Raw genomic sequence first — 24820 nt, forward strand, 5'->3', positions numbered from 1 at the left:
GTGCATAATTAATGAACTAAACTAAGTAAACATGTTTAGAATCGAGAATTATATGAACGGACAGCATAAAACTTCCACTAGTGTCACAATGACAGTGTGACATTGTAATTGCCAGAATTAGGCTAGGATATCGATATGTATCGCAGGTGGCTACAGGTAATGAATAGCCCCCAAAGGTGAATATTCCAATTGTAAACTATGTGAACAAGAGCTGGGACATACTCACCAACACTATATCTGTGATTGCCCTGTTATAAGTGACTTCAGACCAAATGGTATAAGGTACTTTGAACTCTGTAATTACTTCATACACTTAGGAATATTGGAAGATATTCTTATGCTGTACCCGGATTTTGCTAACGGAGGCTAATAGATCAGCCTTATATTTTATGTTCTCACCTGATTGTTACCTTGAGGTAGGCCCGTAAGTCCTCTTGAACCATTAACAGTATCAATAGATGACACTGGAGATCTGTGGAGGTGCGACTGGACCCTGCGTGACGGAGATGTATCCCTTGTTTCTTGTGATTGATTGATGAGGATTAAGCCACCCAAAAGGTAGCACGGGCATGAATAGCCCGTAAGTGGTGTTCTTGTTAGTCACAGTTGATTTTTTTTTTATTGAGGCTGGTATTTTATCCCCTGATTCCATGTATAACTAACCATCCTGTGAGATGGGAATATTTAATGAACTTATAGCTAGTTTTTGATATACACTGTGTAATCTATCATATAGAATAGGGTAGCAGCACATTACTGTGTATACCTAAGCTTGTTAATAATAACAAAAAAAAAAGTTAGTTTCTATCGATAGGGAGAGCGATGGTTCAAAAATCCTTCTTTAAAATCTGAATATCTTTCCTATCTCACTAAGATCTAATCTCTGTGATTAAAATGCAAAATTGACTTTGTCACTGCCTTTTTGATAACGTATACAATCATAAGCTTATTTGTGAATCTCTATTAAACAGTAAATCAGAGAGCGTGTAAGGTTCCGTGTTCCATGTCCGAAGAAACAGGGAGATTTTACATAAATACAGTACATGATAGTTTAAGTAGCGAACGCATACCAACAAATAACGATTAGTATCTATAACAAAAATATTGTTCTATGGAGTTGATTTAACTTCCAACCATGTATTTTTAAATAATCTTTAACGTTTTCTGGCTAGTTATGTTAGATTTGATTAAAAATACGCATTCTACTTGTTAATATCGTTAGATTTGATTAAAAATACGCATTCTACTTGTTAACATCATAAATTAAATTTGCGATAATTTGAGCAGAGAAGTTCGACGACTGGATCACTGTGTACAGAAGGTTGATATGTCAGCAAACACTTTCCAGAGAGCAATATATCTTGGATAAGTCGCTCCGCGATATTGTTGCTTGGACCATCGACTTCCTTTGATATTACATATTTACATCTTATTTTGTTATGAAATGATATTTTTTTCAGAGTAAAATTATGTTTTCTCATTTTTTGCATCCACATTATAGTGAGTAAATATACCATATTACTTCATTGCTTACGTAAGGCTAGGAAGGTTTGAGTAGCTTTGGGTCTTTAGTGGACAGAGACTCCAATAGATGGGGCGAGAGTCTCCCCATCTCTCTCGACCGGGCGGGACTCGAAACTTAAATTAAAATTGCTATATCATTGGTCTCCAACATGATATATTTCCTTTGATGCACTCACAATAACGATTATAGCTCTGTCTTTCTGGAAGCATGTAATATTTTAGGCTTTATTAGCGTATCTTTGTTAATTACACAACATATTGGCAAGTGCGTAGGCGTCTGCACTCCATGACCGAAAAGCTACTGAACGCCACTATAAAAACATATATATCTTCACTTGAGCTTTAAATATGTCTAATGTAATGTATTTAAAATAAAGCTTATATTTCTATCCTTCTTAAGACGTGTAAAACATTTGTGTTTATTAACGAATTTATGTAAAATAAACATTCTTCTGAGAGTTGCTCTGTCGCTCAGTCGGATACAAGACACTCCGTACATTGACAACATCGCACACTAATATTTTTACCACTTCGGACACCAGCTTTCGACGTTTCGCATTTGTGTACGTGTTCCATATTAATAAAACGACAATATAATGCTATTAACAATTAAAATGTACTATTTAACAGGCATATAGTTATTAAATGAAGTTTAGTGATGTAATAGACATAATCCGGAGTTAGTAAGGACGCCGCCCGCCAGCGTAAACACAACACACCCGAATGCCCACAAACACGTTACAACGCACAAAACACAACACTTCTGTCAGTTTTTTGATAAACTCCTTTTATATTTATTATGTGAGAGTTATACTTGTATAAAATGATAACTATTATAGGTAAGCGCCTAATATTTAATATTAATCAATAAAAAAGAAGTCAGAAGCCACACGCCTGTCTGTACATGTCTTTTGTGTAAAAGTATTTTGGGCGCTCTTGTACTTGTGCGCTAGTTAGCGTTCGGGGGTTGGAGCTCGGCGATTATTAAAATACATGAATCTTCATTAGAACTTTAATTATGTCTATGATAAAGTGTTTAAAATGAGCCTTATATTCCTATCTTTCTTGAGGCATATAAAAAATTTACGATTATTTACAAATTTACGTGAAATAAGCATTGTTCTGAGAGAGAGTTGCTCCGTCGATCGATCTGTCCGGAGTCGGAGCTCGGCTATTATAAAAGTACACGTATCTTCGCTTTAAATTTAAATATGCCCATGGTAAGGTATTTAGAACGAAGCTTATATATCTGTCTTTCTTGTGACATATAAAACTCTTACGTTTATTAAGGAATCTGCGTGAAATAGGCATGGTTCTGAGATGAAAGCGGCGGTTTTCGAGTTTGACGAGCGATGAAAACTGCCACTTTTATACAACTACAAATATCTTCGGTTTTACTTAAAATATTTGTCTGGTAAAGGTTTTACATATAGATCGCGTTTCTGTCTTTCTTCTGACTAATAAATAATTTTGGTTTAATCAGTTATCAAGATGTTTTCAACAATATTCTTTCAGCGTTCGTCTTTTCCAACTTGGGCGACCCTTTTGGAAGCGCGATACTTGGGTTAACCCATCCTATAGTTGGGTCTGTTTCCAACTGGGGTTCGAATATATACACATGTATGAATACACTCTGGCTACCTGTCCCCCAGCAACAATGAATTATTATGAATTATAATTTGCAGCTTCTTGTAGGAACTGCAAGGGTAGTTGTTCTACAGCATTGCTACTCTGAAACCTAACCTTACCTGTCCTATCCTATCATAACCTAACCTAACCTGACCTATCCTAACCTAACCTATCCTAACCTAACCATGTAAAGTGTGCATGTCTGTGCATTAACAGATAGATAATAATCAGATCAGTATATCATCATCTACGTAAAGACTGAATTACTGTATGTTCTTATTGAAACAGATTCAAGACTACTAATTTGCCATAATTCACAATGGAAATCCCCGAGACAGACAGTGAAGATGAAATGGCGCCCGGCTGGGAGGAGAGATGCACAGCTGATGGCCTCGTTTTCTATGCTCAGTGAGTTTTTGTAAAAAACATTGATTTTGTATCAATGTACAGTACTTAAATTAATGCTTGGGCAATACCTGTACTTATATTAACTCCTGGGTAATACCAGTACTTATATTAACTCCTGGGTAATACCAGTACTTTTATTAACTCCTGGGTAATACCAGTACTTTTATTAACTCCTGGGTCATACCAGTACTTATATTAACTCCTGGGTAATACCAGTACTTATATTAACTCCTGGGTAATACCTGTACATATATTAACTCCTGGGTAATACCAGTACATATATTAACTTCTGGGTAATACCAGTACTTATATTAACTCATGGGTAATACCAGTACTTATATTAACTCCTGAGTAATATCAGTACTGTACTTAAGTCCTGGGTAATACCTGTACTAATATTAAATCCTGGATAATACCTGTACATTACTTATATTACCATCGTATAGTGTATCACAATGAGCTCATTCTCTTTAGCTGTCCCAATTTTTGTTTTCATTTTCACTTACGTTATCACATGACTCACTTGCAATAATAATCACCACCTTCGTTCTTACAAACTTACATTTCACACACCCTGATCTTCCTTACTCTTATTTGTTTCACTCTTGTTCTTATAACCTTTATTCTATTCCACTCATTATTTACTTTTAAATTTGTCTTGCGTGAGCCTAGCTTGAGCCACATAAAACTTTATATTTCCTTTAAAATTATTATTCATTATAGCTTCCCAAACACATTTCACACAACCATATAAACTGGTTCTTACTTTCTGGGACTTGGGTAGGTACAAGTTCAAAATTTGTGGCTATTTTTATCTTTAGTCTGAAACTTTGTTAATACTATTCCCTCGGTTAATATTCCCCAATAAAAAACATCAAATCCCACACACAAGACTGCATACTGCCTGCCCCCAGCATACTCACCAGTATTTTAACTTAGGTCTGTATTATAAGATGAGCCACACCCTTATAAGTACACCAGTGTTTTACTTGCATTGGAGTAAGCTGAGTATTCACTTAGGTGCATATTACCCATCCACTGGAACAGATTATCTTTATCTTGAGATTATCTTGAGATGATTTCGGGGCTTTTTAGTGTCCCCGCAGCCCGGTCCTCGACCAGGCCTCCACCCCCAGGAAGCAGCCCGTGACAGCTGACTAACCCCCAGGTACCTATTTTACTGCTAGGTAACAGGGGCATAGGGTGAAAGAAACTCTGCCCATTGTTTCTTGCCGGTGCCTGGGATCGAACCCAGGACCACAGGATCACAAGTCCAGCGTGCTGTCTGCTCGGCCGACCGGCTCCCACATCGGTAGAGTGAAAGCCCCCCTCACTTCATGCAGGGTTGGCATTCGATCCCTTAAGGTTCAGGTGGTTGGGCACTCCGTTGTCATATCCTAACCCCATGTCCTCATACTGTATTGCTTCTTAATGATATATAATCATGCTGTACAAGCTTGGCACTTTCTTCTGATAATTATCTTACCTTAGGTTCATATTTTAGTGCAAGGCAAATAAGTCATAATAGGATTCTACCATTATTCTCCTTAGAAGGTACTGAGGCAATTTCTAAATGGTTTGTGCTTGCTTTCAGTCATACCACAAAGACTACGCAGTGGCATCACCCGAGAACCAACAAAAAAAAGAGAGTCACTGGAGGTAAGATTCTAGATGGTTGATATTTAATGAAGGCTAAGTCTTAAAATGGCTTGCTTAACATTTACATATCCTTAATACATAACTACATAGTACTGTACATAACTACATACTACATAATCATAGCACATAACATAGTACAGTTCCAAACCCATAACTATCATTATTGAAGACATCACTTTTCTGAATCCTAAATGACCTTTGCGTACTATGGTTACTGTATTGCAAATCTACTCGCCATATTCCTCTAGTGATAATACTGTTTTACAAATAGCTTGCCAAACTCATGTTCAGCCGAGTCCCTTCTCTAGGTTCAGAAGAGTGTTGTGCCAACAGTCGAAAGGTATTAATCATTGTGCTAAATGATAGACTTGGCCAAGGGTTAAGTTAATCGTAAAAAAGCATAAGGTTTCATGCAGTCCGACCAAGTTAATTTTTTTACTGAACGCAGTCAGACTACAAACTTCACATTGCTGCTATCAAATGCAGCCATTAAAATAAGAGCTACACATTGGTATTTATATTTAGTATTTGTATTTACTATTTGAGCCTGCAGAATTGAGCTATTAGCTATTGGACCCCACCTTTCTGCCCAATCTATTTTTCCTCTATTAATATCTACTACATATATTTCTCTCTAACACACACACACATCTATCTGGACCTAAAAAAGGCTTTCGACAGAGTTCCACATACCTTGAGGTTACCTTGAGGTGCTTCCGGGGCTTAGCGTCCCTGCGGCCCGGTCGTCGACCAGGCCTCCTGGTTGCCAGACTGATCAACCAGGCTGTTGGACGCGGCTGCTCGCAGCCTGACGTATAAGTGGTTGTTCTGAAAACTGGAACATATTGGAGGAGTGACAGATAGGCTTCTAACATGGATGAAAAATTTTCTGACAGAAAAATGAGGGCAGTAATCAGAGGCAATGTATCGGATTGGAGAAATATCACAAGTAGAGTACCACAGGGTTCAGTTCTTGCACCAGAAATGTTCATTGTCTACATGAATGATCTACCAGATGGAATACAGAATTATATGAACATGCTTGCTGATGATGCTTAGATAATAGGGAAGGTAAGAAACTTAGATGATTGCCAGGCCCTTCAAGAAGACCTGGACAAAATAAGTGTGTGGAGCACCACATGGTAAATGGAATTTAATGTGAATAAATGCCATGTTATGGAATGTGGAATAGGAGAACATTGACCCCACACAACCTATAAATTATGTGAGAAATCTATAAAAATTCTGATATAGAAAGAGATCTAGGGGTGGTTCTAGATAGCAAACTATTACCTGAGGATCACATAGTGTGAGGAATGCTACACTTTCTAACTTGAGAATTTGCTTTTAAATATATGGATGGCGAAATACTAAAGAAATTGTTCATGATTTTTGTTAGACCAAAGCTAGAATATGCATCGATTGTTTGATGTCCATATCATAAGGAGCACATCAACAAACTGGAAAAGGTGCAAAGACATGTAACTAAGTGGCTCCCAGAACTGAAGGACAAGAGCTATGAGGAGAGGTTAGGGGCATTAAATATGCCAAAACTAGAAGATAGAAGAAAAAAGTGGTATGATCACTACATATAAGATAGTAACAGGAATTGATACAATTGATAGGGGAGAATTCCTGAGGCCTGAAACTTAAGAACAAGAGGTCATAAATTTAAACTAACTAAACAAAGCTGCCGAAGTAATACAAGAAAATTTACTTTCGCAAATAGAGTGGTAGACGGTTGGAACAAGTTAGTTGAGAAGGTAGTGGAGGCCAAAACCGTCAGTAATTTCAAAGCTTTATATTACAGAGAGTGCCGGGAAGACGGGACACCACGAGTGTAGCTCTCATCCTGTAACTACACTTAGGTATTTACTTTCCCAGGAAGCAGTTGTCTAACTCCCAGGTACAATTTTGCTGATATGTGAACAGGCATCAGGGTGAAAGAAACTTTGCCCATTTGTTTCCACCTCCACTGGGAATCGAACCTGGGCCCTTAAGACTATGATCCCTGAGCACTATCCACTCAGGCCCCTGTAGGCTTTGAACCACTATTCATGTACTGTAACTATAAATAGGTCCCTGTAATCACAGTTAAGTAAATAATTATTGAAGGCAATACTAATTAAGCACATGCCTTTATTATGGACAGCTTTGGGCTTTATGAAAAAGTTCCTCCTGCGCTAAGCTTCAACTATAATAATGGTTTGTCTTTATGTAAGTTAGAAACCAGGAAAATTATTGAAAAAATGATAACTGTATACAGTTTAAGATTGTGAAAGAATGATAAAATACATGGAAGATTTTTTAAACTATGAAGAGGTTGCATGAGAAATATGCATACACAACAGTTGACTAACTCCCAAGATCCTATTTACAGCTAGGTGAACAGAGGCATTAGATGTAAGCAAATGTGCCCAAACATCATGTGCTGTCCATAAATCAAATCCAGGACCAGTTAGCTGAAAGCCAAATGCATAGTCACTGCAAAAGGTAAACTCAATATACATTGCAAATTTGGATGCATCTAATGTACTATGCTATATAATCCATGATAGTAATATAAAGGACATATAAGGGCAAGCCTTTATTGTATTTAATATTTTGCTCTGAACTAGTACGACAAAGTTTCTCGATAACAAAACCTTGCCTTTAGTTCAGGTTTAATCTTGTGGTAGTTTTCTGGACATTGTGTTGGGAGGCAGCCTGTCCTCGGGAAGGAGATCCACTCAGTGAATTGGATTGGGAACGAATACATAATTAGTGCTGTTATCTACTTTTTATCCATGGTTAGGTTAGGTTAGGTTTCATTAAGTTTGGATACATTAATACAGTGTATTATTGACAATAATGTGAAATATGGAAATCGAAAACTATTTCAGTGTATCCGAGAATCCCGTTCACAGAAACCAAATTCTTCGAAGAAAACTTTTTTAGCATACACTTTTTATACTTTAAATTAATGATTTATAACACCATAAAATTATTACTTAAGAATAAGTTCTATTTAAAACAAAGGTTCATTTGCCAGTTTACATGTAGACTATTACTGGAACCATAATATGCTTTCAGATCATCACAAATATCTAGATAACTATCCAGGTGGTTTGAAGGAAGGGGGGTGTGGTCTCTCATAATAATGGATTTGATGTGAGGACGGGCTCAGCAGGCCATATGGCAAGAGAGGTGCCACACTATTCAGTTAATTGTTAAGAGGTGGAGCAATGCATTATACAAAAACATACAGTATAGAACTCATAAATAATAATGCTTTTCCTTCCCCCTTAGAACTGCCCTTTGGATGGGAGCGACAGATCACCGAGGAAGGAAAAGTATTCTTCGTTGATCACATAAACCATAAAACTACATACACAGATCCAAGACTTGCCTTTGCTGTGGAAGAATCAAAGACTCTTACTGACTTGCGTCAGAGGTTCGACAGCAGTACTACTGGTATACAGGTCTTACATGGTCGTGATCTGACTGGCCACGTTGCCATTGTTACTGGTGCTAACTGTGGAATTGGTAAGTCATAATGTGATGATTATTGTAGTAAACAGTAGTACTGGAATACTTCATACCTCAAATCCAGCAACATTTATAACTTACAAGTTTCCACCAATGGTCAAACAGAACAGCAGCCGCTTGCAAATGACTATTACAACAACCAGCAACCACCTTATCCACCAGAAATTTTCTAAGCACTACAATCTGTAGTTTCAAAGCGTTATATGACAAAGAGTGCTGGGAAGACGGGACACCACGAGCGTAGCTCTCATCCTGTAACTACACTTAGGTAATTACACCATCTTAGCTTTTCTTGGCTGTTTCAATTAAGTTTGTTGATAAATCTAATATTTATATATATGTTTAGGTGGAAGAGTTGTGTAGCTGTTGGGAAATGTCTGTTGGATGAGGTGATTGTTGGTGTGCCAGGTATTTGTGAGATGTGGTGGTGGTGGTGGTTGTTGGTAAGCCAGGCACTTGCGAGAGGTGGTGGTGGTGGTTGTTGGTAAGCCAGGCACTTGTGAGAGGTGATGGTGCTGTTCTTGGTATACCAGGCATTTGTGGGGGGTGAGGGTGTAGCGATGAATTGGTTTGCTGGTTGAACTTTGGTAAGGCCTTGTTGTAAATTAAGAAAGTTGTTGGAGATGAAGAATGGAGCAGACTGTTGAATGTTATTGGTATCCTCAGAAGCTTCTGTTTAAGAGTTCTTTGATGACAGTATTACTGCGCACACTGGGGGCAATTGTTGCCCTCGCCGCATACTGTTGAATGTTATTGGTATCCTCAGAAGCTTCTGTTTAAGAGTTCTTTGATGACAGTATTACTGCGCACACTGGGGGCAATTGTTGCCCTCGCCGCATACTGTACTGTGCACCTGCTGTTGTGTCGATGATTCTAACCGGTATATTGTTGTTCTCTCGTGAAGGTGATAATCTAGATAATTGTGCTTTGTGTTTAAGGTTGTTTAGTTAGTTGTAAGTTATACACAATGAAATCACAATAATATAATATGTTTATGAGAAAATCTTTGGAGCAGCACGTTGGAATCACACCAGTGTCCTTCGGCTAAGGCACTCATCTGGGGTAACCCAGCACGCTGGTTTGATGCTGCCCTCTTGCTCCAAAGATTTTCTTATAAGTTATTATAAAAAAGGCTGATTATTGAGAATCTATTACTACAACCAAATAGCTGATTTATTGAGCTCAGACCCTAGGCATTAAGTGTTCCTAACATAGCATAGACCCTGCTACGAGGGGGTCCGGTAGGGATGATAGTGGTGTAAGGATGCCCAGATCTGCAATCCTCATAAAAAGCCTGTTTAAAGAGCGAAGGTAAAAAAGCAGGAAACCAGTGTGGAAAGGATAGTATGGTAAATTATTAGTGACTGGATGAGGGAGTATCGAGTGGTGTCGAGCAGTAAAGTAAGGGGAGGTAATGCAAGGGAATGGGGTGAGAGGTGAAGGTGGGTGGGCGGGCTGGGAGTGAGAGATGCATGGGGTGCAGGGGTGAGGGAAGCAAGTAGGTGTGCTTCGTCAGACCGACAATTCAATTCATTGGCTGTTACTGGTTATTTAATTTAAATGTTTTGGTTTTTCTTATTTTTCATAGATAGTTGAATCACTTGCCAACACCTGCATGGTTCTCAACTTGGCGATGAAGGATTCAACAACCTCATAACTGTTCATGCTTATCTGAGAGGTGTCAGGGTTTGCATAATTAAACCTCTATGACATCCTGAAGCATTAATAAACTATGAAACCGGTCAATGTTCGTTCACTTGGCTTCCCTCCAACATCCCTTTTAATAGGTGGCAAAGGAACTGTTTCATGATCATACTCTTATGTAAAAATCTCAATTCATTTTTAATAAAACATTAAAAATGTACACTGTACACTGACAATGTGCATTAAGTGATTGCCATATTTACAGGTTATGAGACTGCCCGATCTTTGGCTTACCATGGATGTACTGTGGTGTTTGCATGTCGTGACCTGGCAAAGGCAGAGGCGGCTATCGCTTGCTTACAGAAGCAGAGACCCAGCTCCTCATGTCATGCACTTGAGGTGGATCTTGCATCACTTATGAGTGTCAGAATGTTTGCATACACATTTTCTATCAGATTTGAGTAAGTACGATATCGTATAGGGTCATTATACCCACCTTAGTGTGCATATACAGTAATATAAAACCACTCACTCACACCATTAACTTATTCATTTCTTTCTAAATAAAACTTTTCACTGCATTTAACAGAACAGATTTATACCAACTTTATACATACTTATATCTCTACAGAGCCCTCATTATTAACTTGACAATTCTTTCTCCATGTCCTTAAAAGCTATATACACCTTGTAATCTTTCTTACATGCCATCTTCTTTAGCTATCTCAGTGCAAATATCTGACCCACAAAATGTCTTACTACTGTACCACAGAATTGGCTGAGGTTATTTTCTTGCTCACTCTTTATATAGATGATTTACACATCCAAGCTCTCTCAGTCAAATTCTTTCATTCATATTACCTCTGCAGATGTACAGTATTCATTCTTTCTTTGCTTTGTTGTTTGAATGCTTAAGTAAGGTACATATAAGCACATCTTTGTGCAGTTTTCCTTCACTTTTCACACAACATAAAAATAGAAGAAAGTGTAGAAGGCTTTGTTGACCTGTGAAAGACAGCTCATATTTATACCAAACTCACTTGCATGTTTTCACTAGAAACAATTAAGCGATCCCACATCTTATTATGTTACCCAGAACAGGGAGACATCTCCCGTCACGCAGGGTGCAGTCGCACATCCACAGATCTCCAGTATCAGCTCTTGACACTGGTAATGGCTCAAAAGGGCCACCACTTACGGGCTATTCATGCCCGTGCCACCTTTTGGGTGGCTTACTCTTCATCAATCAATCATTAGTTACCCAGAAATTTGTTCTATAAATCTAAAACACTGTTCCTAAAAAGAGTATTTACACAGGTCGTGTTTGAAAATAAACTTATCCAACTTGTATCCAATTTTTTATGTTGATGTACAGGTATTTAGCACCTTATTAATATCCATTTATATATTTCAGTCATGTACCCCTTACTCCTCATATAATTTAACAATATATCCTGCAATAATAAATGTGTAATTGTTTTCTTTTCAGCCGGTGTGATATATTATTGCTCAATGCTGGAGTTTTTGGGCTTCCACACTCTTTAACAGAAGATGGACATGAAACTACATTCCAGGTCAACCATCTGTCACAATTCTACTTGGCTTTATTATTGCAGCCTTTGCTTGTGCGATCTGCTCCTTCTAGAGTCATTTTTGTATCCAGTGAATCTCACAGGTTGGTTAGAATCTTTGTAATTCTTGCAATACTGTTCCTCACGTGGAGCTCCCACCATATCTCTTAGGATATTATTCATTTACCTTATTCTAGCAGTATAGCATGTATTCTCATTTTTGTATAAAAAAAAAATGTTTCGAGTGTGTACTGAATATGTAGTACAATGACACCTCGGCTTACGAATGCCGCTATTTACGAACTTTTTGGGTTACGAGCCCAATTTCTTTGGAAAATTCGAATCGGGTTGCGAACTTTGCCTCGGGAAACGAGTTTGTTGATACGGATATGGCCGACCTAGTGTGTGGTGGCACGGTGATCGCGCCTCAGTTTACCAGTGCCTCCCGCCTAGTGACAATCGTGCCTGAGTTCTTTGTAAAGAATTGTTATTTTTTTTTTGGCTATTTGAACATAAAATTTGTTGTTATATATCTCGCCATGGGTCCCAAGAAAGCCAGTGGTAAGGTTCAAGCCTAGAAAACACATGTCAGAATGACCATAGAGGAAAAACAAGAGATCATTCGTAACGTGAAAATAGTACACGGGTTGTTGAACTATGTCAATGATATGCACTGTACTTGCTAAGAAAAATGACATTAAGAGTGCTAAAGTGGCAAAATGCATATCAACAATCACGAAACAAAGAACACAAACACTTGAGGATGTTGAAAAGTTATTAATTTGGGTACACGACAAGGAGTTAGCAGGTGATAGCGTTTCAGAGGCCATCATTTGTGAGAAAGCAAGGCAGTTGCATGAAGACCTTTTAAAGAAAATCCCTTAAACGAGTGCTGCTGATACGAAAGAGCTCAAAGCGAGCAGGGGACAATTTGAGAAATTTAGAAAAAGAAGTGGCATTCACAGTGTTGTGAGTGTTGTGTGTTGGAGGAACACAGCGAAGAACTGACCACCGAAGAAATCCTAGCCCTTCAGAAGGAGCAGCAACAAGAGGCAGCTGAGGCAGACTCCTCCCCTAAGTCCCCTAAGTCTTCGGGGGAGGAGGCAGTAGAGAATATCCCTTCCTCAACAATTAGGAAGTGGTGTAGGCTGTGGGAAGAAATGCAAACTTTTGTTGAAACGACTCGCCCAGAGTAATCTGTAGTAGGCCGTTGCAGTAACCTTTTTAATAACAATGTGATGCCTCACTACAGACAAGTGTTACAAAGAAGGGAAAAACAATCCTCTATGGATTGTTTTTTAGTGAGAAAATCAAGCAGTGAGCCACAAGTAGGTCCTAGTGGTATGCCTGCAAAATGTAAGAGAGAGAGTACCCCCAGAAAAGTCATCACTGCCTGATGTTATAATGGAAGGGGACTCCACTTCCAAACACTAACACCTCTCCTCCTTCCCCCTCCTCACCGTCTTCCATATGCCAACAAGAGTTATCAGTAAAGGTGAATAATAACTTGTACATACTTTAGTACTGAAGATTTGGGTGAATTAGGTATAAAATTTCCGTTGAAGTTAATTTTTTTGGGAGTCTGGAATGGATTAATTCAATTTCAGTTATTTATTATGGGGAAATTCGCTTCAGTTTACGAATATTCGGCTCACGAGCCGTCTCTGGGAACGGATTAAATTCATAAGCTGAGGTACCACTGTATTACTGTGCATGTTGTGGATAGTAAAACATATCACTGAATACAGCACTTATCCATGGCTGTGCTTACAACAATTAATATGTGCATTGAACCAGTGTGTGTATGATTCCACACATTTAGGTGTGAAATGTATTTACAATCAAATGCATTCATGATCACTTTACATCTGTGCTATATACTACTGCTGCTATTAATATGTTAGATAGAGCTTAATTTACAATCTAATGTCTTTTTTTTTTCTGGTGGTATAGAAATCAGTGTTCAGAGAGCGAGCATAGCACATTACCATTTCTTTGGTTGATGTATTGTTAGAAGTTCTTGTGTTATCATTTAGATTATTACTGTATACTAGATAATCTGTGTGCCTCCCCTATGAGATATATCACGCATAGGCAGATTAGCAAGATATTGTGTATGATATTGAGGTGATTCTGCTACTATGCAGTTTGGTAAGTGTTTGTAAGGTGCTGCCATACACTTTAGATAAAAGGAGGGTTTTACATTTTTAATTGGACAGGACTTTCAGGAGTAGTCCTATTCAATGACTCAGTTAAGGTCCTTATGAGAGGTGATTGGTCTCGGCATAAAGAGAACAGTAATGGGTCACTTTTTCTATTTGCTTTAAAATTTCAGTCTTTCCAAAGACCACTGTAATTTCAACCATAGACAAAGGTAATAATGAAAGATGATAGTATAACAATGTGGTAAGATCATAGCATTGTACTGTACTGGTATATTGTATATAGGGGGCCCCTGGCAGTACAGTCGGATTCGTTCTCGACGCACAATCAAGAATTCCGGGTTAGAATCCCTGGCGGGACAGAAATGGTTATACACATTTTCTTTCACCTAATGCCTCTGTTCACCTAGCAGCAAGTAGGTACTTAAAGAGTTAGTCATCTCGTTGTAGGATCCTGGGCTGGGGTAAGTAATTCGACCCTGGGTGAGGGGGGGGGGGGGAACCTTGATAAAAGTCAAAACGTGTATGAACGCACTCTGGCTTCCTGTCCCCTGACACAGTGAGATAATAAAAGACAATATTCACATTTTATCAATACTCCATGATAATGATTTTTAAGTCATATGATTTCCAATTGTCAGGAACAAGAGGGAAGCCTCTTAGGCTTATTGAGGGTCCCCTTAATTAATTAAACTAGTGACCTTGTGGGCAAGATGCAGCCCACAACATTTGCCTAACTAACAAGTACCTTTTTACTGCTAGGCAAACAGAGGGATTATGTGTAATGAAACAAGCTCAAATATCTAAACCTGCTTGGGAATCAAACTCGGTCCAGTCAGTTGAGAGTCACCTGCAAAAAAAAAAAAAAAAAAAAAAAAAAAAAAAAAAAAAAAAAAAAAAAAAAAAAAAAAAAAAAAAAAAAAAAAAAAAAAAAAAAAAAAAAAAAAAAAAAAAAAAAAAAACCACTGCGCTGCATGTCACTGTAGAGCTGGCAAATGTTGCAAGTCTGATAACATTAATACAAGTAGCATTGATATGCATGCATTGCAGGGTTGGGGAGAATGATAATGTATATGTAGCATAGCATCCATCCATTGCAGAACTGGGGACAGTAATAATACATTAGCCACAAATAAAATGAAGCCACATCGAGCTTTAGAAATGAGATAGTAAACAAATTTTTGCAAGACCAATGTAAGAAGATATGTTTTGTGGATTGGTTTTGTTTTAAAGTAAGAATTTGTACTGTCGTCCTATTTTCATATCATTGAGATTACAATACACTTCAATAATAATAATTGTGCCAGTCATTGTAGCGCATGAATACCAAGAAGTGCAAATGGTTGGCTTACAACCAGAAAATCCCGGGTTCAGTTCTTACAGCAGGACATACACATTTGAGCACATTTCCTTTCACCTAATGCCTTGGCTCACCTTGTTGTTCATACAGTAAGTACCTGGGAGTTAGGCAACTGTTGTGGGTTGTATCCTGGGGAAGGTCGGTACTTGGCCTGGCCCTATGAGGACTTTGATAAGCTTAACAGGCTTCCTGTCCACGACAATGGGAAACCAAAAGCTCCTGCTACAAGTGTCAGAAAAGTTGTAAAAAAAAAAAAAAAAAAAAAAAAAGAGGCATATTGGTGAACTGACATGTTAGGAGTAGAGAGGTACATGTATCTTTCAAAATTCCCCACTTTTTTTTTTTTTTTACATCAGTTGCATTTTACAGATTTTCTACAATGAATACTGAAAACTTTTCGGAGGAACTTCTGTCACCATCACATAAGTCAACATATACTGCCATTGTTGCATACTGTAACTCAAAACTATGTAATGTCCTCACAGCACTAGAAATGCAAAAAAGATTTGGTAAGTCATATTATGTTTAGTATTAATGCACCGTACTTTGAACTTCCCATTATTTATAGAAACTTCCATAGTAATGTGACTATATATTTTGTTAAAATAAGGGTTCACGAGTCAAGTTAAGGTGCAGAGAAGCAGTTATGTTAAGAGAGCACATAATTATCTTAATTAAATTGGCACTGAGAGAATATTGAGTGGGACTGAGCTTACATTCCCAGACACATGCGTTACCCACTGCACCATGGTGGGCTTAAAAGTATCTCGACCAAAAGTGCTATCAGACTTGGAAATACCAAGGCATCAATAGGTACCCACAATCCAAGTAATTGGAAATACCAAGGCATCAATAGGTACCCACAATCCAAGTAATTGGAAATATCAAGGCATCAATAGGTACCCACAATCCAAGTATGTCTGAAAAACTTCTGGTTGAGATACTTTTCAGCTCATCATGATACGAAGCTACACTCAAAATTCAAAAGTTAAACATTTATTTTTATTCCTAGCTATATTGGGGTGTTATTTAACGTGCTTTTATTACCTTATTTAACCCCATGCAAAACTTCAATAAATCATTTATTCTAGAAATAAGAGAAATAAGTCCAGATGTCCTCAATACAGGTGAACAAGGCATCAACTGTTATGCTGTGCATCCAGGTAATGCTGTATCAACATATCTGTCCAGACACTGGTGGGCCTATCGTTTATTATATGCTTTGGTTCGGCCATTTACCAAATCTCTGGTAAGACTTTTTAATATATATTTTTCCATAGTCTTATGTTTATACAGTACTGTATTGTGCAGTATTTTAATTTTCTGACCCGTTTTGTACGTCACCGTGCTTTACGATCAAATTACTATACACTTTTTTAACTTGATTCTGTAAATCTAGCAGCATGTACCATTTTCAGCATTTGCTGTTAAAACCTCATTGCTTGTTATCAGTACCTGTTTAACATATTGTGAGCTTACTTAGTCAATTATATAGAGTAAAGTCATTTTAACCCAGGGGTCCAGGGGTCCTGCCCTGGACCCCTGGGTTACTATTACCATTGATTGCTGTATTGGTATAGTACCTGCAGACTCCTGTATATAGTTTAGTACTCCTAGCCCCCATTTTTATTCCTCTTCTGAGGGCTTCCCTCTGTATCTTTCTGACTGATATAGTGGGTAGCCTCAGTCCTCCAAACCCAGGTACCACACCAGGCTCTATTAAATAAGCACCTACTGGAGACCAGTACTAGAATAGAGACAGAGGGAGTCTGGGTGTACTACACTACCAAAGTCGTGCTACAAAAAAACAGCAGAAAGATAAAGCACAACTGCATGGATAACATTTGTAACACTGATTTGAACTATGTTAACACGTGTTATCCAGGTGTTTCAGTTCCTTCTGCCTGCTCTGTTCTGGCAGTGTATGAGGATGACTCGGTGGGGAGTTGTCATGCAGGTCGGGTGTTCCTCCAACACACTGCTTGTTAGGATGGTCATGCAGTCACTCCATTTTGTTGCTGGGATTGTGTCCTTGATTTCATCTCCATGCCTGGTTTTCTTTGCCATCCTGCTCTTTGTAAGCCTGTTCTGTCCAATGCTTGCAGTTTTGGATTCTTGGGCCCGGGGCAGCTGCTCTGAATCACGTCTTCCTGTTGTTCACCACTACCAGTTTTCATTTCCATGGTGAAATAGCTTGGAGAGTTACAGAGAGGAACACTCCCAGAAATCCAGCATTGAAGTTAATGAAATGAGTGTGTAGGTTCCCCTTCAATCTCCATTACCTTCTTCTATGGTGTTCAAGTAGTTTTGCTTGGGCAGTGCATGAACGATTGGGGTTCCTGCCCTGGACCCCTGGGTTACTACTACCATTGATTGCTGTGTTGGTATAGTACCTGCAGACTCCTGTATACAGTTCCTCTGTTGAGAGGGAGGGGCCCCAGATTCTGGTACAGGTTGGTGCTTGTTATTCGATAAGTCTGGTGTGGTACTTCTGGGAGGGAATAAATACTGTACTTTATATACTGTGTTTTCTTAGAAAACATGTGAAAATTTGATTGTTTTGATATCAGTATTCATAACATTCATGTTAATTTTTTCATAGGTGTTGGAGAAATTTCGCCAAAACAAACATTTTGCAGTCCCATGGATATTTAATATTAATATTCTTCCACAGCAACAAGCTTGTGCAACGAGTGTGTACTGTGCAGCAAGTGTGGATATCTCAAAGTATGGAGGTATCTATGTTAACAACTGTGTGCCATGTCTTCCCTCACAGACAGCACTCAACAGTATACTTTCAAACCGTTTGTGGATTACCTCACTGTCAATGATAGAGCGTGTACTAGGTAGAAGAGCATTCAATATGCAATTCCCCCTAGGTCAAAGCAGTGAATAGAGCTCTAATATTAAAGGTAAGAAATTCTTTTGGTTACCCATAATAAGTGTCTCTTAAATTTAAAACTTACTGTAAAATGGGATAGTCGTTATTAACACACATTACAATGATATACTGTCACCCAAAAGACTTGCATCTGCATCCTGATGACAATATGTAGTACAGGTGTACATTTTCACTAAAAATAAATTTTTGGTCATACCAAAAGACTTTAAATCATGCCTCAAGCGGGTGAGACCTCACACTACAGACCAGAGTGGGTAAGCAACACCACTAGTACCCTGTAGTACTAGTGGTACTACAGTACCCTGTACTGTACTCCCATGTTTCTCATGATTTACAATGTAGGCAGAACTGCCAAAGCCAGAACTATAAGTAATGAGGTGATGACACTCAGCACTAAAGCCAAAACCTCCAAGCTGTCCCAGAGTCAGTCAGAGAACCTGGGCTCAACAACAGCCCAGATTAGCAAAACAGTTTCTAATATGGGCACAGGCCCTGTGATCCTCCATGAATAGATACCCCAGATAACAAAGGCAGCAGCCTCATCCATGTGTAGAAGCAGACCGATACGTAGTCATTTCTCCGTTTTCTGATGTGTGGTTTGGTCATCACATATTCATCACGTGTGTGGTTTGGTCATCACAGTGATGTGATGTGATCACATCACATATTCTGGCTGACCAAGAGGCCAGCCAGAAACAAGGAAGGAGGAGCAAACTTAGAGCAGGTGGAATTCACCAACACTGAATCTCTAAACACCATAGTGGTCAACCCCAGGACATCTACTGGATCAAGCCACAAAGAAAACCCGACCTGTAAAATGGCTGCTGCCTGATGTGCCTCTAGCTAGGGGACTACTAAATTGGAGACCCAACACAAACATTGCAGGCCTCAGAGTGGAAGGTATCACCCAACGTGTTGAATACAACTAATGAACATCATGTAGCAATGGTAGAGAACAGTCCTTGAACTCAAAAAGCAGCATGCTTGGTTAGTCGATCCATAGCAAACCACACCAAAGATCCACATGGCTTTCCAGGGTCAGTAGGTAAGAACCAGACAGGACAACCAAGCACTAGAAACACTCACTGAATGAATTGATGCAGTGTAAACCCAAAGATAAATGTGCCTGCAAAGGGCATAGTCACGCCATTTGCACAAACAGATGAAACCTGTGCAACCCAGAATCATTACTGAATGTCCCCAACCTCAATGGCAAACCCCTTAGAGAAGTCACTGTCAGGGCATGGAACAGTGCCAAACAAGCACCTAAGGAAGGGTATCCCTATACTCATGCAGCTCAGGTCAAAAACTGACCAAACTCCATACAAGTGGGGCTTGTATATACAATGTGAAGCAATCATTATATCTTGAAACACACAATGTAAAAGACCCACACTTATCTAGAAATTGGAACCAATGGGGAGACACAGTAGTAGTGGGCCACACGGGAAGACATTAGTGACAACTAACTGCTGGGTGGATGGTTTGGGAGTACAGTACAGTAATTTGTTACTTTTTTTTTCCTCTGTGAACCAAGTTGTTTGTTTTGCTTCGCTTCCTTTCTGGATATTTTCTTGGTGAGTGATCTTAATCCCTCCCCAAGCCTCTGAGGGTGCCCAATTTTAGGCTGTTGTCTCTGGTAAGCCATTAAGGATTCTTTAAGCTGATGTGAGGTATGGAGCTCTCAGTGGGCCAACTACAGGAAGCCATCATTCAGCCCCATCCACAAAAGGTGCCAGAGAAAATTTAAAATGTAAACATGATTAGGGAGGATGCAACTCAGGATGTTTATCTATGGCCAAAAATACTTAAACATTGAATTTATGCACATTTGTGTTAAATTGTTCATGTTTTTCATTTTCAAATCTTAAGTTTAAAAAAAATTACTAAAGTACTTTAATTTTGCTGGCATACCAACCTTGACACTATCTTGTGCCCTGCAGCTACTCCGCCACTGTATAAGATTAATTTTTAATGTGAAGGTAACTTTTATACTATACACAGATTTAAAATAATGGCTCAACTTCAAGATCCAACTTAGAATTAGAGGTCTAAGCTCTTTTATAATAGGATCAAAAATCACATTATGGATTGCATTTTGGGAGTGATTTATATGCTAATATGCCAAAAATAATTAAAAATTAAAACAAAATTAATGACCATTATTAAAAACTAAAATCTGAATGCCAGTATATTAGCTATTAACCAAAATAATGAAATAGCATTTATAAATTCCACAGCAGCACATCAATCAAGCAGAAGACTTCCTTCATCCAGTGACAGCTGCACAACTTTAATCTTTGTTGCACACACAATCTCTATAGTGCAGCCACTAAGATGACCAAACCACACACCAAGAAGCTGAAGAAATGACATCGTTTCGGTCCTTCCTGGACCGTTATCAAGTTGTGTGAGGAAGGAACGGGCCAATAAATGAGAAAAAGAGTGAGGTGAGGAGCAAGTAAAAGTAAGGTGAAAGGTAAGAATAGGATGAATGGTACAGACTTAAGGAACAGAAAGAGGAGAAAAGTATATGGCCAGTTTCTCCAAAGTATTTGGGAGGACAAAATGCGTCGTAGAGTAGACACCAGTAGCATTACAAGCAGGAGCAGTGTGAATCAGGGGGCCAGATTCGCGAAGCAGTTACGAACCTGTACATCTTTTCTCAATCTTTGGCAGCTTTGTTTTCCATTATTAAACAGTTAATGAGCTCCAAAGCACCAGGAGACTGTTTTAAACAATAGCAACAGTTGATTGGGAAGTTTCATGCTTGTAAATTGTTTAATAAATGTAACCAAAGCTGTCAAAGATTGAGGAAAGATGTACAAGTTTGTAAGTACTTGCATAACTGCTTCATGAATCTGCCCCCAGTTTACTATGAAGAGTGTTAAGTTTGTCGAAAGGTGAGCATTACATCAAGAGGATGAAGAGCATTAGTAATATTTTTGCTCAGATATGACGGGAAGGCAGAACTAGCGTTGGAAACAGGTTTGGGATGAAAGAAATTTAAAAGTTGGACGAGAATCAAATTCCCTCCTTTCTTTTCTGGACGTTCACAGCTGTGTCTGGGTTTTTTCTCTATCTACCACAAACCCATGCATAGTGGTATGTAGTCACTTTTTTCCTACCATGTCCTGTTATGAAAAGTGCTCTCATTTCTTCCTCTGCTCAACAGTGACCCTGTTTCTCGATTCTGAAACTTCCTTTATTTACAAATTTCTCATCTTGGATATCCCTTATATTTTCTCAACTGTGCCTATTCTCAAGCTAAACTAAATTTCTTTCATCCCAAACCCGTTTCTAACACTAGTACCACTATGCTCTGCCTTCCCTTCATATCTAAACAAAAATCTCACTAATACCCTTTGTCCACTTGATGTAAAGCTCACCTTTCGACAAACTAACACTTAACTGGTAAGCAGTAAACTGGTTCACACTGCTGCTGGTGTCTACTCCATTTCTTGATTATCTTGTCCTCTCCAATACTTTGGGGAAACTGGCCACACTAAATGCATACTTGAGGAACACAAATGAAGTGCTAAGACTGCAGACACAATGCTCTCTTCTCATGTTAGGGACAATCATCCTACTGATTGGTCATCTAAAATAATCTTTCCTTTCCTCTAATCTTCAGATACCATCTTGCTGAATTGGTTCCGACACACAAGAACCTTAGTCCTGGCTTTGTTGCTGTCTACTCTTCCCTTTCACAATACAGTACACTTAAATGCTCTAACCTCTTTAAATGTGACTTGGCTTAACCCTAGCCCCTTTTCTTTCTCTTATTTTCTTCATCCCGTTCATGTTACCTTTTAGAAATTAGTCTCTTACCTGCTCACCTCACTTTTTCTTATTTATTGGCCCGTTTTTTCCTCTTCCCTTCGTTAGCCTGTGCTACATGGAAATTTTGTTCAGAGTAGCCGAATCTAAAAACATCATCAAACATCTTCACGACCAAAGATCACATTGATTCCTGCCTTATAGGCTACTCATTAAGCCACCTCACTGATAGTTGGAGAGCCTAGTAGCAGTTGCACTAACCAGGTTTTGATAAGTATCTGCCATAGCCTCACAAATTACCTAAAAACTGCATTTTTGTGACCCACATTCAGACACTGGACATTTTGTCAATATTAGTAACCTATGAAAGGTTGCATTTTTGTGCAATAAACCTAATTAGTGTGATCTTGTATCCTTGTTCACTATTGTCTGCTTTACATTAGTACTTCAGTGCAATATAGCAAATTTCTATCAAGATCTGGAATAACATTCTGGGCTTTACAACATTTGTATTCAGAAACTTTTCAGATATAGTACATTCGGAGGCCTGAATAGTAACTTATGTTACAAACAAGCATATAAATACGAATTCTATATTCAATTCCTATATGTAAAGCTCCTGTTTTGGTACTAAATATGCACACATTTTTGAAAATGTCATAGCATGACAAGTTTATCTCGGTGACTGCCGAGATGAGGAGATGCAGTAACATGTGGAAGTTGGGGGGAAAGGAATGTAGCCTTAAAAAAAATGGAGAGGCACAAGGTTCGTGTTTGACAGACAGGTATACCACTAGCAATGTACTTCGTCTCAGGTGTGAGATATACATCCTTATATATCGGGTGTGAATGGATATAAGAGATGACGGCTTGGAAGAGGACTATCAGCCTGGACGTACATTGGTCCAAAATGTGGGGTCAAAAAGTGAGGTCACAGTGGATTTGGATAAGTGGCACACATATAAGATAGAAGACTGGGAAGGAAAGGTGGAAATGCTGGTCTGTAATCCTCGAGAAACATCCTGGGACAGAGTGGAAACTGGAGGTGGTGTCAGGGTTTCAAGTTTGGCAAGTCATGGAACTGAGGAAGGGAAGATTGGGGGGTGGAGGAAGAGATGAAAGAAAATTAGCATGATGCAATGCAAAGGTCATTACTAAGACAGCAAACCTGGCATTCTGCCTTGGGGACAGATATATGATCATTATGTTGTCGATGATGGTTTGTTCAAATTTATAGTGCATGCACAAGAGGTTGAAGGCAAGGTTGATACATTCTATCTCACTGCAGTTGATACAATGAGCTAGGAGAGAAGAGCAATACATCTTGGAATAGCTACGGGTCACCACGAAAGGGGCATCTTGCTACAGCACTTCAAAACACACAAATCTCCAACACCTATTGCAGAGTTGTGGAGAAGGGATGTAGTCCTGAATACTGGGGTCATTTGACCCCAGTAAGAATTACAGAAGATGGAAGGGTCCTACCATCAAAAGCAATCTTATTTATTCAAGGGGTTGACAACGACCACTACAAGGGAGTAAAGTGAATGTGTCAATCTGGATAGAATAACCTTGGAACTCTAGGATATATTAAATACCCTTGTGGCAGTCTTTTGAGCTCTATCTCATCACAACATGGTGAGAGAACTGCCAATGCTGGCATTTGGCATGTTTTGGAGACCAAACCAGGGATTTTCTCCAATGCAGAACAAAATAGGCAGGAGGCTCCCTCCTGAGAAAGGGCCACAACGATACTTGTGCCAGTCTGGGTAGAGTTAAAAGTATGTAGGTATCTAGTCAAAAAGGTGCATATGTATGTTCATTGCAACAAATGTCAAAACATTTTGGCCACACAGTGGAGCCAAACAGATCACAGAAAAAGAATCACATGCATTTGAGCATCATAACAATGCAATTCCCCCCCCCTCCCCTTTCTTAACGGGCGAGTCCTACTGTATCATTCTCCCACACTGGTGCAAAGATCTTTCTCTCCCTCTCATACTAGCTTGGACACCCAACCTTCAATGATGATTATAATGACCAGAACAGATGCCTTATGTTTGTTCCATTTCACATGTATACTGTCCAGATAGTGGCAGGAGGGGGCCTGAGGCAACCCCCACCAACCCCATGAAGTCATCTGGAAACCACCTCACCACAACAAGGCAACACACTTGAGGGGGAGCCACTGCTGAAACGTCGAGTCCACCAAGTATAACTTCATAAATGCAACAAAACTATATCAATCTGATCACATTTATCAGTCATTTTTTTCAATAAAATCTGTTTTTACATCCCAATTTTAGGCTTTGTTTTCCAACCAAGTTTGCTGCCTACATCCTGGAAAGTAATGGTCCATACCATTACTTACATACCATACAGAGACAATCGGGTCCATACTTGGGTGGGGTTGAGAGTTCTCCCCAAGCCCAGCCCGGGGCCAGGATCGTCTTTTGAGAGCTTGGTCCAACAGGCTGTTGCCTGGAGTGACCCAATCTAGCAAAATTTTGCCAATATCAACAAAGATCATGTTTACTAATGGACTATATAGACATTTCAGTATTTTGAATGTAAATGGGGAGGCAAGAGCTTAAATGATGATTATATATTTACAGCAACCCCCCCTACCTTAGATCATTTTCACAGGATGAAA

At 38.9% G+C, this 24820-nt stretch overlaps 1 protein-coding gene across 6 annotated transcripts; it reads left to right on the forward strand.

The window, feature by feature from the left end:
• Nucleotides 1-2064: 2064 nt before the first annotated feature.
• Wwox (WW domain-containing oxidoreductase) lies at nucleotides 2065-24467 on the forward strand. Of its 6 annotated transcripts, none has more exons than XR_011223239.1 (11): nucleotides 2589-2744; nucleotides 3442-3561; nucleotides 5156-5220; nucleotides 8509-8745; nucleotides 10658-10853; nucleotides 11882-12067; nucleotides 15855-15994; nucleotides 16613-16734; nucleotides 18160-18397; nucleotides 20628-20866; nucleotides 24257-24467. XR_011223239.1 is itself a non-coding variant. In XM_069306889.1 (10 exons), the coding sequence occupies exons 2-9, from the start codon at nucleotides 3473-3475 to the stop codon at nucleotides 18379-18381; spliced, it is 1257 nt and encodes a 418-aa protein (XP_069162990.1). In that variant the 5' UTR covers nucleotides 2065-2087; nucleotides 3442-3472; the 3' UTR covers nucleotides 18382-18397; nucleotides 20628-22570. The 6 variants fall into 6 exon arrangements, 4 of the variants coding, with proteins under 4 accessions (XP_069162990.1, XP_069162989.1, XP_045614362.1 ...); XR_011223240.1 differs by having other exon boundaries at nucleotides 20628-20837; XM_069306889.1 differs by lacking the exons at nucleotides 2589-2744; nucleotides 24257-24467 and adding an exon at nucleotides 2065-2087 and having other exon boundaries at nucleotides 20628-22570.
• Nucleotides 24468-24820: the final 353 nt, after the last annotated feature.

The sequence above is a fragment of the Procambarus clarkii genome, chromosome 59 (genome assembly GCF_040958095.1).
Source record: "Procambarus clarkii isolate CNS0578487 chromosome 59, FALCON_Pclarkii_2.0, whole genome shotgun sequence".
In the NCBI taxonomy this organism is placed as follows: domain Eukaryota; kingdom Metazoa; phylum Arthropoda; class Malacostraca; order Decapoda; family Cambaridae; genus Procambarus; species Procambarus clarkii.

Excerpts from the sequence above, each read along its gene's own strand:
- Wwox (XM_069306889.1), top strand. The coding sequence starts at position 3,473 with ATGGAAATCCCCGAGACAGACAGTGAAGATGAAATGGCGCCCGGCTGG. Across the intron at positions 15,995-16,612 it reads AGAAATGCAAAAAAGATTTG|GTGAACAAGGCATCAACTGT; the intron begins GTAAGTCATATT and ends TCCTCAATACAG. Across the intron at positions 16,735-18,159 it reads GGCCATTTACCAAATCTCTG|CAACAAGCTTGTGCAACGAG; the intron begins GTAAGACTTTTT and ends ATTCTTCCACAG.